Consider the following 18,570-nt stretch of genomic DNA (forward strand, 5'->3'; position numbering starts at 1 on the left):
CAAGGTCTGACAGCAATAATGATTACCTTATTGACACAACAAAGCTTGAACACTTTATTTCCCATTTGGGAAAACACAGACAATTACAGCGTTCACACAGCGCCATCTGGCGGACACAGATGCAAAATCCGCATCATATACATGTAATGAGTGTAGACTGGTTAATAAACCATGATGACATAAAAAGCTTAAATAGCATCAACTTTAGTGACAGCAGAGGCAACTCAAAGACTTTCATAGAGTTTCTCTAGAAAAGTGAATGAACTCAGAATAAACAAACAAACAAACAAACACCTTTTGATTTCATCATTTAACTGGTGACAGTTCCAACTAAACTGGAAGCGAGGCCTAGTAGGAAACATTTTAGCCTTGTAGGAAGTTGTTTTTCCAGAGCTAACCAGATTTTGCCCTATAATTACTTAATTAGCAAACTCTATTGACTGACGCATATGATGCAATTTAATTAGAAAGAATTTATGCGAGTTTTGCTTGTTGGTCATGTAAGCTGTTTTGTGGAGTCTTTGCGTGCGTACAAACTCTTTGAACACAGGAAATGTGGGAAACCACAAGGGTCTACTGGCAACCTTCAGACTCAGTTCGACACAGTAAATTTTTTTGTTTCATTTACTTTTTTCTGCGACTTTTTCCTTCTTTTGCATTTCATACAAATGGCGGTAATGAAACAATAAAAATTGGTAATCAGTATAATAAATGTAATCACATCACAGACTTGGCTAAGTAATGAATTAGCATCACTAGATTTATTCTTTCGTAGTGTATAACTATTGGTGCAAATATTAGAGATCAAAGACTTTTTCTGACAGGATATTACTTAATTAATTTCACCTATGGCCGTTGTTGCAGTGGAGGTGTGGTTAAGTCTAAGTGGAACTTTCTAGCAGTGGTGTGGTAAGTTCAGTTGGGGGCTGCATCAGTTATAGTGGGGTGGTTGAAGTGTTGCTCCACAGGAAGTAGCTGAGCAAAGCTGAGAGAACTTGTACAACCATGGACGCTTGTTACTGTCTGCTTCTAGTCTTTCTACTAGCTGGAGTTTGTTCATCTGGTAAGAAATATACTGTATAAATACTATACTAGTGAATTTGAACGATTAATAGACTTTAATATGAAAACAGCCCTGTTTTACCTTTGAAAGCTGTGTTGTGTTTTTCAGTGTAACTACTAAATAAGCATCGATAACTTTTCTGTGACGCATTCCTGTCTAAAAAGCTATGGCTTTAAAACTATGTCTATTTGATGCACTACTCCAGTGGTCTTCAGCTTGATTGAGCACAACCTTATTTTTGAACCGAGGTTTACCACAGTATATGTTGCCAAAGGAAACAGAATTCTATCAGAATAACAGTGCGTCCCAAAAGTCTCTACACATGGGGGGAAATAAACACTTTTTTTTAGTAAAATCATCTTCCATAATATTTCAATTAAATCAAATTTTTCATATTGATTTCTTTTTATCTGTCGGGGATTGTGAAGGTTATGTGTATCAGTAAAGCACACAGCATAAATATCATTTAAAGGAAGACATTTGAACAATACCAGATGAGTCGATGATGAACGCGAGACATGACTTGGTGTGGGTTTACAAAGAAGTGTCAGTTACATACAGTAGATGATGTTTTGTGAACAAAGCTAGATTTTGCTAAAAGTGTTCTATAAACACAGTGTAGAAATGGGACTCATCTTTAATAACACCAGGACTTACAGCTGAGGCTCCTTTAAATTATCAGTGACTGTTCCACTTTCTGTTTTCTCTGCAAAATGACAGATTGTGTGTGTGAGTGTGTGTGAGAGAAAGAGGCTGGTAAAGAATGAAAAAGGAAACAAAGTGTGCAGGGTAAGCGATACGGATCAGTGTTAATATTTTGACTCATTTAATCGTGAGTCAAATTGTGAATCGTGCCTGAACTCTCTGAGTCAGACTGCCAATCTATTGCAGGTGTAAGATGTGTGCACTGCTCGGACTTAATCATTTTTAAGTAAAATGATTTTGCTGTTTGAAAAAGCATGTGTAAATCCTTGGGAATCTGATGAAAAATGCAATGTAAATTGCTGTTTTGTATGTCATTTTTGTTTTTAAAGTGTGTGAGAATTTTGTTATAAAGGCTCACCATTGAAGCCTCATTGGCGCCTTTATCTCTTTCCATGAGTCTTTGAAAAGTGATTCTGGGGCTTTTAAAAATGAGTTTAACCCTAGAGTTATTATCTCTCATAGTCTCTCTTGGGTGATGATTGGATTTCGTATGGTAAGTGATGAGATGCTGCTGATATTAAAAAATGCTAAAGCCTTGTGACACACCAAAACCTTTTCTTATTAGGCATGGGAATGCCATTAAAAAAAATAAAAATAATAAACTTTATTGCTTGGCAGTGGTTTCCTGAACGGGGTACACATATGGAGAGTAAACTTTAGCTAGCTTGGTTGTCTAACAGCAGATTGGACCAGAAACAGTTATCTGCAAAAACTACCTAATTTTATAGTTGCATTTTTATGAAACTCTTCCAGAGAAAAATCCTATCTTTGCGACCAAGCCAGCTCCGGGCAAACCACAAAATGTCAGTAAGAATGATACAGAAGTTAAAAAGGCTGTCCTAATCGCAACCTACTTCTTCAACAACAAGTCCAATGATGCCTTCTTTTTTAAGGCTTCAGCCATCGATGAGGCGCAAAGACAAGTAAGACCTCCAATCTACCTCATGTGCAAGTCTTCATGTGAAATACTGTATAAAAATAACAAACCCAAATTTTTTAATTCACAGATTGTTAAAGGTATAAAGTACATTCTGAAAGTTGAGATATCTCGGACTGTCTGCAAGAAGAGAGAAGCTGACACTGATCTTGCTAAGTGCAACTTCCAGCCAAAACGTCAGTTGCAACAGGTGAAGTGTGTGTTTAAGACTGTGTAAAAATCCCGATGGAAAGAAAGAGAACAATTTAAATGCCATTAAGAATAATTACATCCACAGGTTAATTATAGATACTCTTTGGACATCGAATCTCAAACTGTTAAACATTAGAATTTCTTTTAATAAATTCAAAAAGTGAAACTTATTCTATACTGATTACATAGAAATTGAAATACTTCAAGAATGGTTTCGTTTTAAGGCTCATGAAAAAAAAATCCAGCATTTTAGAACATTATATTTTCACTGATCAATTAAAAAAGGGTTCTTATGCAGAAATTTCGAGAAATTATAGTTCATTCATTTATGCTCTCAAAACCTGACATGGCACCACACTGGATTTCAATTAACTTGGATTTTGTGCCTCTCCACCCATCCACCGGACCTTAATTCATACATGAAATTCAAAACTTTGGACCAGAAACCTCACTCCCCTCCTTGTGAATTTCTTGAATTGACTTTGCATGACAATCTTCTTAAGGCACTTTTTACTATCATGCTTTTCTGTTCCAGTCAACTTTTCCATGAATATGCTTCGATATTGCACTGTGCGAACAGCCAGCCTTTTTCAGCAATAACCTTCTGTGTTCTCCTTGTGGAGGGTGTTGATCATCTTCTAGACAACTATCAGCAGTCTTCCCTTTGCATACAGTAAACTATACTGAGAGATACCCAGTACCTCTCAGTACTTTGAATAGTTCTCAAACCTAAATGGTTAAATTATTTCTATGTTTAATCATTTTAGAATAAGAGTTTCACTTTTTGAATTGAACTTTGAATTCATTTTGAACTTTAATTCTATTATTTTCATGATGCACAATATGAAATGTATAATGCATATTATTAAGATAAAGTACATTGAAATTGTTGTCACTGAATTTCATCCATTATCATTATCAAATGCTTCTGTTTAGAAATATTTAGCCAAATGTATTTTTTTTTTTTATGTTTCAGACTTTTCTCTGTAATTTTGAGGTATGGGCTATACCATGGCAGAAGACAATGAAGACCGTACATTTTGTCTGCCTTCCTTTAAAGAAATCACTACAAACTAACACGAAGGGCAGCAGTTACCCATTGGTTAAGGCATTGAAATCCTGCTTGGAAGGCCCAACGTTCAAACCCCAGCACCACCAAGTTGCCACTGTTGGACCCTTGAGCAAGACTGTTAACCCTCAACTGCTAAGATGTATAATGAGATAACCTGTAAGTCGCTCTGGATAAGGGTGTGTGCTTAATGCTGTAAATATAACTATGCATCTAAAACAAAACATCTAGCTAAAATTAAAATAGTCAACTTGTCTATGCAATTGAAATATGCCTTCATTGATCACGCTTGACGCCTAGGTTTTGTTTTCTCTGATCAGATGGGTAGAATGTATAGCCTTAGGGTTCATTAGTACTGTGTTAGGTAGCAAAAGTGTTTCTTCGAGGTCTAGTAGATGAAGAAGATGATTTTGAAACTTCACTGCATTCATCTTCATATCACCCTGATTAAATTTAATCTTCAGCTTTAGCACCAGAGTAATGTTTAGTGGAAAATGTGGACACATTGTACAAACAGTCAAATGTATTCATTTATTTATTGTACACGCTATAGAGTAGCTGATACCAATGCTACCATAGACAATTCACAAATTGGCATAAGCACTGAACAGGAAATTATTGCTAATTGCCAGTTCCCTTTTCAAACTGAAATTATCTTTGCCAACACAAACTTGAAGGCTCATATACATAATTAATGTCAGTGTTTTAAGATAAAGCAATGAATTAGGAAAAATACTGTTTCATCATTCCAGAGTTACATTTTGGATTTCACAAGTCATCATCTGCACAGATATTTCTGTTGCAACGTTTTCAAGTAAATCAGCAGCTCTATTTTAAGGGCCAGATGACAGTTCAGTGCAAATAAAACAAATCATAGGGCAAACAATGTGCACCACCTGTCACACTAGCCTAACAAATATAGAAATGTCACCCTTTTAAATAAAGCAAGGGGCATTTGCAGGCATGCCAGTATATACACATATTGTTCTAAATAAAATAGGGAATTATAATAGTGTCACATGGCTCTGCAAAACAAAAACCTAAAGGTCAGTCAAAGCTGAACATCAGCATCTGCGTTAAATGTAGGAATGAGTATAAAGGACTTAGCAAAGAATTATGGGTAAGGGTACCACAGGGTTTTGTTGCTTCTTGAAATGTTACAGGACTGATAAATAAGCCCAAGAAAATGCCAGTGACGTAAAGTCCCATGTTGCTGTAGGAATGGTTTACACTTTGCTTAAATCCAGTTTACACAGGTAAGGAGAACGGAATGAGCCCAGGTAAAGGTGACCATTGTGCTCATGGGCCTCACTGATGTAGCCTGCCACAGTGCCGTGAGGGTCATGGAAACTCCGCACACATGTTCCTCCATCCTGCAACTCTACCACTAGACTGTAGCGTGGCACAAACTTCAATAGTGTTTCCTGGCTGAAGAGCTGAAAAAGCATAGAGAAATTGTGGATGACCAATCTGGCAGTTAGAACGCTGCTACTGTCTAATAAATTGATCAGCCATAACATTAAAACCAACATTAAAACCACATGGGTTTTAGGTTCCCCTTTTGCTGCCAGGGCAGCTCTGGGGGTGTGCTGTGGTGTGTGGCACCAGAATGTTAGTGGCGTGTCATTTGCCTGCTGTGGGTTGTTGGGTGGCGCCTCTGTGAAACGGACTTGCTGGCGCATCCCATCAATCAGACTGAGATTTGGGGAATTAGACACAGGGTCAACAAACCTTGAACTCTTTGCCTGCTAAGCACACAGCAGGCTGTGATGCACTAGGTGTTCTAATACCTTTCTGCTATGACTTTTTTCAGCAGTTTGTGCTATATTGGCTTTTCTGTGGGACTGGACCAGACAGGCTAGCCTTTGGTCCCCGCAGAAATAAATAATCTGTCACCAATTCACTGGTATATAATTTATAATAATGTTCTATTTAACCTGGTGATGGTGTTAATGGTGTGGCTGATCAGTATAAATATCTACCAAGTCACATCCATCATTGGATGTGAGACAAGTGTTTCACAAATGACAATTCCACAATTAAGATTTAGCATTCTGGTTATGTTTGCAGTCAAACAAACTTCAACCTTTTAACCAACTTGAAAGCAATAACAAAAGTACCTTGCATCACTTATAAAGTGCCTGTCAGATTATTATTATTATTATTATTATTAGAGATTACAGGACATAGAGGAAAGTAAAACACCATTTTTATGTTGCCGTTACAGTGAAGTAAAATTAAGCAAAACTAACCCATTAGGAACACATTTGTGGTCAGCATGGTATTTTAATTCACTGGGGTATACAGTAAATATGAGATGGCAAACAGATGAGACACCCTTTGTTATCCATCAACTTGGCAAAATAAATAAATAAAATCAGAGAATACCCAAAAAAGAGAAAGGGTGTCAACCCCCAAAATGGAATTAAATTTATAGCTCATATAATGACTACCATTAATTCCCTAGAGCCATTATTTAGGAATGCTATTCTGAATGACAGCCAGGAGCGAAGAGGACATCATGCAGTCCCTATAGAACAATCTTACAAGCAATTGACAATTTTTAGATGTCTGGAATGACGACTTGTCAGGGAGGGCTGATGAGGTCTGGCATCGCTGAGTCATCCCTAAGCCATGTCGTGCCAGTCATATAGGACAGCATAAACAGCCCACACATATCACACAAGCCAGCATCAAAATGTAACTGCCAGCAGTTACAGATTTTCTGAAGCATAATCAGGAATCAAATGCAACAACAAAGGCTCTTTCAGAGAGTTCTTTTTTTCTTTTTTTCTTATTTTAAGAAAAACTACATTTGCTTAAATTTGCAAATTGAATAAATGTGCACGTGACTTCAGATAAGTAATTGGCTTGGTTTAACCTAGTGGATTGATTGCCTGGGTCAGGACATCTAGACATTTTGCTCACATTCTAAAATGCTCCTTTTTTCATTCTGTCATTGATTTTACCAGTTTTGTACAAAGAGTTACAAAAAAAAAAAACTTCACCATATTTATATACTTATGAAGTGCTGTGAATATTTTCTGAGGACCATAAATAAGGCCCAAGATGATTTTAAATTAAAATCTCATTGTCTCCGCCAGAATACTAAAACTGGGTCATAGTAAGCTTCTCAGTAGGACAGCAATCCAAACACAGCTCCAAATATATATATATATATATATATATATATATATATATATATATATATATATATATATATATATATATATATATATTCTTCACTAGACACAGCAACAAACTCTAGTTTAGATGACTAAGATGGTCATTACTACTGTAAACATCAATAAAAAAACAACTAAAAACAAAACTGTGGAGAGCACTAAATGAGGACCATCTTTGGAAAATAAATTAAAATAAGCTTTATTTTATACAATGAAACCTCGGATTACGAGCATAATTCGTTCCGGTAGTGGGCTCGTATTCCAAACCAAATTTAATTTTCCCATAAGAAATAATGGAAACTTAAGTTATTCATTCTACAGCCCAAAAAAATAAATACATAAGAATAATTAATCCAAAATATTAAGTAAAAAAAAAAAAAAAAAAAAAACCTGCACTTTACATCTCCCGCACTGGACTACACTTCCGTAAACAGCGGTCATAAATCAACGCCTCTCTTCCGCTACACTGTTTTATCTAAAAAAAAAAAAAAAAGCAAACCAACAGAGCGCAAACCAACAGAATCACTGCTGTAAAGTAAAATAAACAAACAAATGACCCAGCACCTTACCTCTGAAAAGATTTGCGACAGAGTTTCTTCAGAGAGCAGAGTGCAGAAAGCGCGCACAGACCGCGATGAGGAATAAAATAAATTTTTAACCTCTGTATTAAGAATTTCTTTTGCCTTACTCGCGCACACACACACACGTGTTATAAGAAACAGTACACGCGCTGTACACACGCGCTTCTGAACACAAAATAAAATATGTTTTACACACACACGTGGTCACAATGTTATAGTAAACAGTACACGCGTGCACAGATGTTGATTATACCAGTAAGAGATGAGCACTAAGACCCAGCAGGGGAGACAATTCCACAGTGCAAGAGAGAGAAAAACCGTTGTCTCAGTTGTGATCACGTGACGCTCGGCGTCAAAACAAGAAGCACATGCGTGAAACATGATACTCGGTGCTCGTAAACCAAGACAATGTTCGTTTTTCAGGTTAAATTTTATAAAAAATCTTTGCTCGTCTTGCGGAACACTCGTAAACCGCGTTACTCGTAATCCCAGGTTCCACTGTATACATTTGCTTTATTTAAATCTTGTTAAATTTCTCTTATGTTCATAGAGGGTGCTAATAATTTTGGGAGACAGCATGCACAGGTTATATACACTTACCTTAAAAATTATATTCTTAATCCAGGGTCTTTGTGACAAGAAGTCGAGCATGGAGAAGCCAGGGTTTGGCCGGATTACAGACATAGCCACCCAGTACCCGCCAGAAGAGCTGCGGCGAATGTTGTCAGGGAAGCCAGGCAGGTTTTCTACAAAAGTGTCCATGCCTCCCTTATTGAGACCAGCCACGTGAATCCTTTGAGCAATTAAAAAATAAAGAGAATATAAATCACCACGTTATGACCTTGAACAGTAATGACAGCACAATAAAACAGGTCTCAGTCGTGTTATGGTTTTAGCAATACTTTTATTCATAAAAAGGTAAATATAAAGCTAAGGCCTTGATGTTAAATGCTTGTATATGGCATCTTTACTTGGACGGTACCTTACAATAATGAGCTGTTTCACTGATGTCCCTTAATTAATCCTGTGCAGCTGACCAGAAACGTGAAAATTACCTCAATGATAGCTCATTAGGGACTTTTAACAAAGATCTAATTAAATCTAAATTCACAAACAATACAGACTCATCATTAATGTGGATAACAACCAATAAGTGCTACTGGTGACTACTTATAATGAGTCCTGGCTCTTACTGGTCTGTCTTGAGTAATTCATGGTATTTTTTTCGTAATTTAATGGGTTACTTCTGCCTCCATCATAATGACTAACATTAATTTTTACAGTTCACCAACTACAAAAATAAAGAGCGAGCCTACACAAGAGCATTTCCTCCAAATCCTCTTGTAGTTCCCACACTAGCTACACTAATAGAATGAAGGTGCCATTTATCTCAACACTAAAAGCTTAATGAAGGATTTAGTTACCTAGGCAACAGTAAGCTTACATCATTTATGCAGGTAGTGTGTGTATGCTTGTGTGTGTGCGTGTGTGTGTGTGTGCGCGTGCATTGAGAGGCTCTTACTGCCCCCAGCAGTCAAGAGTGGCATGAGAAACAGTGAGAGGGGTGTAGCAAATTTACATACAGAACTCATCTGTAAGAAGTAATAAACTAGGAAGGTCAACAGGATTGGATTTTCAACATGACAGTCAATCGACTGCAGGCCAAGAAGGGAACCTCTGAAATAAATGTATGCGAGTATGAGGGAAAAAAATGAAAGGGGAAGAAAGAAAGCAGAATGAAAAGCTACCTGAATTTTCTAAAATCAGTATAAAATGTCCTAGGTCTTTCTAGTTTATGAAAAATAAAAACAAATTCCATTTGCCACCAACTACAGATAAAAACAACCAAAACACATTTCAAGTGATATCAGTGCTCTCATTCTTCCTTTCCAGCTCAAAGACAATTTTCCCAGGACAATCCGAATTTGATCATTCAATGTTCATTAAGCAGACCCCTATTATTCCTTAGTCCCTTTTTTATTGGAAATCATAGTGTATGTAAAACACATACATATGCTTGATTTAAAATCAGTAGTTTGCAAACTGTAGCTGTTCTAAACTTATACTCAACTATATACTCATGCTAGGTCAGATGCGTGACTGTGTGTCATACAGACTTGTAAGCTGTGCATTAAAATGTGTTGTGAACATAAGGAGTTGGGAGAGCAGCTGGAGAATAATTGTAAGTTTATATTTGGGTAGACTAATATGCTGCTGTGCAGCGGCAATGGTACATTTCCCCAGGCTTCTTTCTATGTTCCTTGACCATTTTAGTCTTATTGCTACACATTAAACATAGATGTGGGTGTATTTTTCCAAATCATGTGTTAGCATACTAAATACTATAGCACAAGGGGCGTTCATGTCAAACCAAGGCTTATGACACAACAAAAGTTCTGAGTAAACCTATCTAACACTTATTACAGTGTTTCACTACTTCGTGGGTAACATTCAACTTATAAATGTTTCTCATTATGTCAGAGCCACGATCAGACTGATCAACACTGGTCGATCTCCAGTAACTCATTTAAAGCCCAATCAGGTGGTAATCGCTTAGAATGAAGTTAGTACTGTGGCAATAACCCCCAGCTGAGTTCCTGTGATGTGCAAGTAGTGTGCTTGGCAGTATGAGGTCATGCATTGTCCTGCAAAAACAGAATGCCTATGGTCATCAAACCAGACTGTTTTTTTGGCTGAGAGTTTTCCACGCATTTAAAGTTCATGGGAATGTCCGCTCCAAGCCACCACGGCCGGCATATGGCCTTCTTTAAAATGTTTGCACAATAAAAATGTCTTACGGCAAGAGTCTCATCACCATAATGTGCTCGAGGTTTTCTGTAAATGCCAATCAGGGTGCCAATCAGGTTTATTTCATCAAAAGTCTCTGTATGACCTGAACACCCCTCGGAAAACAGTACATCACCTGCTAGCTGAGTTGCCTACTATTTCTTGTTGAGTTTTAGGACATGATCTCTTTTAGTGCTCTATGTTTTGGTCAGGGATCAATCACTCAAGGTCCTTAAGAGCCAGTGTGCAGCACAGTCTGTAATTAATTAACACTTGAACAAACCAACTAACCCTGCCAAATAACAGATTTGTTAAATCAGCTGTGTATAAGCAGAAAAATCACCAAACTGTAATGGGCACTGGGCATCCAGGAATATATTTAAACACCCTTTTTCTAAATCCTCATTTGAAATATTTGCTTGCACTGTTCATTATTTTCATCAACTGGCTAACCAGTTATTCAAATGAATGTCTCAAGGGACGTAACATCATTTAGTTAAATTACATGGTAATGTAGTGCCACTGTTGAACTAAAAATAGTAGAGGACACAGCATCTTGTAGTAAATTTTTTACAATCTAGCCAAGATAGCCACCAAACAATTAGATGGGAACCTACCGCCTTATTCTTGCCATTGTAGTTTCAGCAACAAGAACAGACTCTTCGTCAGGAAGGAGCTGAATACCATTGGGGAAGCGCAAGTTCTCCATCATGACTGCAACCTCTTTAGTCTCAGTATCGTACTCCAGAACTCTAAAATACCAAATCAGTATCAGCAGCCACAGAAACAAGCAAACTACCTTAATGCATAATTACATTCTGCAATAGAAAAAAATATTCCCTGAAACTACAGTCAAAGCAAAGCCACTGGAGTGAGTAGGGAATATTAAAGTACTACTTACCTTCCATCTGCAGTGGCCTCCATGATAAGTTTCATGAAGTCCCTACGGTGCCACCTGCTGCTTGAGTCAGTGAAATACACCTTCTTCCCGTCATGTGTCACGTCCAGGTCATTGACAAATGAGAGTCGTCGACCACCAACCATCTTCTTAGTGCTCACTAGTAGTGTTGTCTCACCTGAAGGCCAAAGACAGAGGAGTAAGTCACTGAAATGTATTAGAAGAATTCTAATATTATTCAGAATAAAGTAAGGCTTAGACAGAATGTTTTTTGCGTATGGTTGTGCTAAAATTAAAATAATCTAATCTAATAATAATCCAAGTTTGTTTAGCCATCAATATGCAACCGGTTTAAACTAAAATGCGTAGTTCAAACTTTTTTTTCTTAACTACTAAAAAAAGCTTCAGTTCATAACGATTGGTCAATATCAGCGATATGCAGTACCACTGATGTCACAACATGGTGGACAATAGAAAAGAGAATGAAATCGAATTTTCATTTTCTCAAATAAGCTGCTTATCTAAACAACAGGAAATAGACACCTGTCAGTCATTTAAACTTCTTGTCTGAACTTCCCCCCATTTCAGGAAGTCCCAGCATTACCTCGTCTGTCATATTGAATGGTAATTTTCCAACCGAAATTATTTTGCTGGTAAACTTTTGGATAATTCCCAGCAAAGATTAAGTCTATTTAACACTGATTAAGGCTTTAGAGAAAGGTGATGGAAAATAAATACTTAAATGAAATATGATTTTCTTTAACTAACCTGTGACAGGATTAACCTCGAACAGCCCCAGGTAGGCATCAGCCACAAACAGGGTGCCATTCGGACCCACTCTGATTCCAAGCGGCCGTCCACAAACATGTTCCTGCTCAGGAGACCCTTTTAAACAGAGGAAAGAAAAGTGAGAAAACTGTTCGGTCCATGTTTATTGTGTATATACATTTTGTATATACTGTATACCCTATTTTTTTAATTGCCCAATTTTTCTTTCTTTGCTGCTGTAACAGAAATTTCCCCGCTGTGGGACGAATAAAGGTATATCCTATCTTATAGTTGCAGCCTAGTAACTGTGTCACACTTCCTCCTTTGTATCTTCATGCAAAACACAGGAGCCTACATTAGGTTTTTTTGTTTAAATCTGAAAACTAGTCTGTCATGTAATAATGTTGCTTTCTTTACAGACAGGCAAAAGTTCTGCTGTTATTGATTTATTTTTAAGTTACGTTTATTTAAATTGCTTGGTTTTTGAACACGTACACAACTTTTACGCATTTTCCACAATTTTTTTTCCAATAGAGTTAACGCTCCAAAAACTTAGCGTTCCCTAGTTTATCCATTCCGTGATCGGCTTTGATGTGCATCTGGGGTCATTGGGCTGTTGGAACTCTCAATTCTATCCGCATTTCAACCATCTACCCCATGATTTGTGGTTATGCTGAAGAATTCTGAGGTAGTCTTTCTTCCACTTTAGTATTCTATACATAATCCATCAGTTCCACAGCCCAAAAGTATAATGCAAGCACCCTTATGCTTAACAGCTGGTACAATGTTCTCCCAACATACCTCTAACCAAAATGTTCCTCCAGAAAGCCTCTTTTTTGTCCATGTGGTCAGCTACAAACCTTAGTCAAGCTTGAAGGTGATGACTTTGAAACAGGAGCTTTTTTTTCTTAGAATGGCAGTCTTTCAGCCCATATGACAGCAGCTGGCAGCTCATGGCAGGCCTGTAACTTGGTTTCCTTGCAACGAAGGGTGCCAGTTTGGGTCTTCCTTTTGAGCTTGACAAAGTTGCTACACCTTCAGTTGTTTAGAGGTGGCTCCAAGAAACATTCTTGACTAGTGTAAATCTACCATCCACTTTCTCAGATCTGCACTAAGCTCCTTGGACCAGTGTCAGTCAATTCAATGAGTGCTGTTAAAACAAATGCTTTTTTATATTGTTACAGAAAAGCTACCAACTGTTGTTCATGATCAGTAACAGAAATATGATAACCCTTGTGCTTGGCAAATTAAAAAACAATTTAAGACTTTCATCACCACTAAATTAATAATCTAAGTAGGTTTATGTTTGTTTTTATGTACTGTATAATTTGAGTTGATATCAGTAAACCCAAAATTAACTAAGACTATCTACTTCAAAAGACCAAAAGACGAATCCAAGGAAATCATTAATAGCCCAATATTGCCATGACATACATCCTTATGATAAGTGTGCATGTAAATATTTCACTGCAACAGTATCACCATGGTTTATTAAACAAACTGCGTCATTAAATAAGTCGTTAGGCCAGCAATGACAACATGGACAGTGAATTCTCCTCAATCTGTTCTCCTCATTTAGTTCTCCGCACCTCAACACTCAAGTTTATAATTGGTCTCAACTAGAACAAATAGATTTTCCTAAATATAAACCTGTTAGTAGTCAATATTAAGCCACCAGAACTCGATCCTGGTTTGCACTTGATACGACAAAGCCATCACACTCATATCCGAGTCTTCCCCAGGCTGTTGCAAACAAGTTAGCATGCAGTTGTTTAGAATATCTTTGTATGCTGAAGATATGCAATTTCCTAAGACAATCAAACCTGTTCATGTGTTTCACATGAATTCCAAGAAGATATGTTTTTTAAAGGTTGGAGTGGAAGAACTTGAATAGGCAAATCCCTAAAGCCCCGCTCCATACGCTAGAGAAAAAGGTTCCCAGAAGCGGGGAGGATGATATAACAGTAAGGGAGACTAAATAAATCTGGCGTGTTGGGCCATATAATGTGTGATCACTGTATTCTCTACAAACTCAACAAACCTTTTTACCCAACACCTATCCAGAGATTCATGTGAGAAATTAAGTTATGACTGAGAACGACAAAATAGAATGACTTCTATATGCTGTACTAGCTTTTAACCTCCTTGTATCTATTAACAAATCTTGCACTGTTGAAAAATGTTGCAACACACCCAGTGAGGAAACAGTCATGTTTGTCCTTTTCACTTACCACATGGAGGATTGCCCAGTTTTGCCACAATGTTGATTTTCCTTCCATCAATTTTCACAATCCTTCCATCTGCTGTACCGGTGTATAGAATATCTGCAAGGGAAAATTTGTAAAAAGCTGATATTATAATAAAAATAATGGAAAATATACAGAGGTTGGACAATGAAACTGAAACCACAATAATTCATTAGTATGGTGTAGGGCCTAATCTTGGAAGTCTTGGAAGTCTGCAAAGTGGCCAGAGGGATTTTGAGCCTTTCTTCTTGCAGAATAGTAGCCAGGTCACTATGTGATGCTGGTGGAGAAAAATGTTTCCTGACTCACTCCTCCAAAACACCTCAAAGTGGCTCAAGAATATTTTGATCTGGTGACTGTGCAGGTCTTGTGCATGTTTCACATTGTCCACAGCCCAAGATTTTCACCATTTAAACTGACGTTTGGCATTGGCATGAGTGACCAAAGGTTTGGCTATAGCAGCCCGGCCATGTACATTGACCATGTGGAGCTCCCAACAAACAGTTTTGGTGGAAAGAGGAGAGTTGAGGTGCACATTTAATTCTGCAGTGAGTTGGGCAGATGTTGCTTTATGTTTTTTGGATACAATCCGGGTTAGGACCCGGACACCCCTTTCAGACAGCTTCCTCTTGCGTCTACAGTTACTCCTGTTGGATGTGGTTCGTCCTTCTTGGTGGTATGCTGACAATATCCTGGATAACGTGGCTCTTGATACATTACAAAGAGTTGCTGTCATGGTCACAGATGCGCCAGCGAGACTCACACCAGCGATTTGTCCTCTTTTGAACATTATGTCACATAATGTTATGTGCATTGCAATATTTTAAGCTAAACTGTGCTATTCCTCTATTAATTAAACTTTTACAATCTTTTCTTATTGATGGAATGTGCAATCAATGAAGATTGGCCACCAGGCTGGTTAATAAAATTGGGCCATAAAATTAATCCATAGGAAAACAATAGGGCCCTTCACACATTATGAGATGAGCATACAGACAAAAGAGCCTGCCACAAATATGAGACATCATATGGTAGTTTAACCAGACTGACATCATAGACAGGTGACCTTTGCCCCACTTAGCTGTTTCTACTAAGATAGCAAGTGAATGACTGACATTACACTGACTGCATGTACTGACCTCCAATATTAGCAATGGATTCAGGTCCAATGAGCAGGTCCTCAAAGATTCTTTCTGCTTGTCTAAGCTTTAGGTTGGGTTCAAAGCAGCCAGTCATAAGTGGTGGTTCATTGAGACTATAAAAAAACAAACAAAAAAAAACAGCAGACCTTAAATTGCATAAAAATAAGAACATTAAGGGTGAGGCTTCAGTTCAATTCCCAGCACAAGCAGTAACTTTCTTGGAACCATAACCAGCAGGACCAGGAATCTGGTCAATCATTAAACACTGACACAAACCTGACAGACAAACGTCTGCAGATCAGTCTGACAAGAGGGACTTACATACGTAGCAGTGCCTATGGAGTTAACCCAAGAAAAAGAAAAATGAGGCAGAAAATGCTGGAGGCTCTACATTACTGCAGAAAAAATATATACATAGACTCACTTATTACATTACATTGACGGCATACATTCGAAGCAAAGGCCTTTATAAAATAAACATTAAAATGCATATACAGGAAAAATTATCCACTTAGGGATTTCAAAGATCCAACAGTGTGTCTGAGGACTTTCCCAACGGAAGATATTTAAATAGAGGAAGTCCTAGGAAACCACACAGTGCGGCATTTTGAAATACCTACTACGTTAGTGCACTAATGAAAACTTTAAACAATAGTTTAGCCTTTAGAAAATAACAATAGCTCCACATTCCTTAGTTAATCACCTAATCAAGAAAAATATGCAGTTACATATGTGACATTCCTGAACAAGACTGCTCATGTCAAGTCCTTCATGTTAGAGCATACGACAAAAGCAAATGACAGCATAATTAAGACATAATTTAACCATGAGCCCAGCACAAGTTGATGATTTTTATAATTTGTACATTTGGCAGAAATCTCCCTTATGTAACGTATGACAGCTACTGTATAGGGCGGATAGAACATATATGTATGCATGTAATACATACACAATATCCTGTAGGCTTACCTAAATGCTTCTGGCTTAATGGGGGACTCCAGGAGAAAAGCAACCACCAGGACTGGGAGAATGACGAATGCAGCAAGAGACAGCAAAGTGACCCGGAAGACCTTCCCGCTGTATGTGCTGAAATTTAAAGAATGTGTTTATTTCATAACAATAAAATATTATGTACATGACCCACATTTGAAATCCACTGACACACAATCAGATCCCCAAGCCCACACCTGGGTGCTGATAGGAACTTGACATAAATGGTCCAATGTACTTTTACAAAGCTTCTTAAGACATTCCGTCTGTTTGTTTGTTTGTTTGTTTGTGTGTGTGTGTGTGGTTCTGGAGCAAACTAACACACTGCCCCAAGATTTCCATAGAAAATAATTAGAAGATGATTCTTGGTTGTAAGTGCAGCGTAGTCTTGCAATATCACATGCGAGAGTGCTGTATATCAGCACAGCACATAGACATTACAGTGTGATCTCGAAGGGTGATATTACTTTTATACAACAGTTCCACAAGCACCACAGATTATGAACAGATTATAATTCGTTTGTTTATTTACCCAGTTATTTTGCTCTGCCAATATGTACTCTTTTATGCCTAGCAGAGCTGGTGACGGACAGTAGGTGTAATTAACAAGCGTGAAAGCAGTTTAAAACTCTTACTGGTACCGTGTAGCCAAATGGTAAGTAGAATAAATCATTAAGGTGGTGGGCAGTCCTGTAAATCTTGTAAATTTCAGTTTATATTTCTACTTATTCCACTTTAGACTATCACCTCTGTTAACTTTTTGGTTCTGAGATTGAATCTTAAATAGCGTTAAATAACAAGGAAGTGCGCTAGGGTGTGCAATCACTTGTTCCACACACTAAGTAGTGCCTAGAAACAATATGGAGGCAATCTGGAATGACTATTAAGCAGTGGACAAAGTGGTGTTTAAGGTGAAATCGTTATCAGACGTGTTTTCTTGATGAAAAGGAGTCTGTAACTGGCTTTGACTGTGGGTTTTTGGAGGTGGCTGCTTTCTCCTCAGTATGGACTGACCTACCAATGCTGCAACCGACAAAAACTACTGAAATAACTATTACTGTAATTAACGGTTACTGTGTTACATATAGTTAAACGTGTTCTAGTGATGTTACAGTCTATTATCAGCACTCACGGTATGCCTTTGGTCCAATCAGATTACTAGGTCAGAACTAATTGTTGTACAAGTTAACTGCCCTAACTAATAATGGTAAATGTAGTAAAAGAAGCAGGGCATTTCGTACAAAGCACTTAAAAAACTCTGAAGTCAATTTGCTTCTGGAACTACTCTGTATACTGTATGTATAAATGCAGGGTGTAAGTCCAGTGCACCTGTGCTATAATATACTGTATACACACTAATGTAAAGCTAGCAGCCGGCTCACCTCGTGCTTTTGTGCTGGGGTTCCTGCGAGTCGTCCGTTAAAATTTGGGGTCTGTTTAGCTTCCGGTAGCGCAGTCCGTCTGGCTCATTCATGTTGAAATACCTGATCTCCGAGTTCTTTGGCGCTGGGTTGAGAGGAAGTGTATTGCAGCCGCTATAGCTGATGATAATAATGCAGCAGAACAGGACAGCTCGTGCTCACGTTAATGCACTGGGGCGTGCGCTCGCGCCAGGCAGAGTGAATTTAGCAACAACACACGTACACAGTGCGTCCACTCATTTAACCAAACCGCTAGAAAACCGCTAGAGTGAGCGTTTGTCAGTTACGTCATGTGCTAAGTTGGACATATTAAGACTAAAAAATAAAAAAATAATAAAATAAAAACAACAACTATTTTTCTGTAATGAAGTACAACGAAGCACGATGCGCTCACATCGGTTATGATCTCGGTTTTTTTTTGGTACAAAATACATTTAAACATTTCCTATATATATATAGTTTTAGGTATATACTATACTATATTATACAATACTTTATATATAATATATTTAGTTGTAAGTATACGCTATACTATATTATACATTACTATATATAATGTACTCAGTTTTTCTTTTTTGCTTCGTCA

The 18,570-nt window shown here is 37.7% G+C and overlaps 2 protein-coding genes across 2 annotated transcripts; one reads left to right on the forward strand and one right to left on the reverse strand.

Moving 5' to 3' along the window:
* The first annotated feature begins 915 nt into the window (after positions 1 to 915).
* On the forward strand, positions 916 to 4,224 carry LOC128529000 (cystatin). The gene is made up of 4 exons (XM_053502276.1): positions 916 to 1,063; positions 2,522 to 2,691; positions 2,776 to 2,895; positions 3,874 to 4,224. Exons 1-4 carry the CDS (start codon positions 1,006 to 1,008, stop codon positions 4,120 to 4,122), a joined length of 597 nt encoding a protein of 198 aa, XP_053358251.1. The 5' UTR covers positions 916 to 1,005; the 3' UTR covers positions 4,123 to 4,224.
* A 259-nt stretch (positions 4,225 to 4,483) lies between these two features.
* On the reverse strand, positions 4,484 to 18,188 carry apmap (adipocyte plasma membrane associated protein). The gene is made up of 9 exons (XM_053502275.1): positions 17,946 to 18,188; positions 16,543 to 16,659; positions 15,571 to 15,686; positions 14,417 to 14,509; positions 12,186 to 12,302; positions 11,421 to 11,595; positions 11,137 to 11,271; positions 8,333 to 8,525; positions 4,484 to 5,402 (listed from the first exon to the last, which is right to left on the reverse strand). The coding sequence occupies exons 1-9, from the start codon at positions 18,035 to 18,037 to the stop codon at positions 5,193 to 5,195; spliced, it is 1,248 nt and encodes a 415-aa protein (XP_053358250.1). The 5' UTR covers positions 18,038 to 18,188; the 3' UTR covers positions 4,484 to 5,192.
* Positions 18,189 to 18,570: the final 382 nt, after the last annotated feature.

This window comes from Clarias gariepinus, chromosome 8, assembly GCF_024256425.1.
Source record: "Clarias gariepinus isolate MV-2021 ecotype Netherlands chromosome 8, CGAR_prim_01v2, whole genome shotgun sequence".
Classification (NCBI taxonomy): domain Eukaryota; kingdom Metazoa; phylum Chordata; class Actinopteri; order Siluriformes; family Clariidae; genus Clarias; species Clarias gariepinus.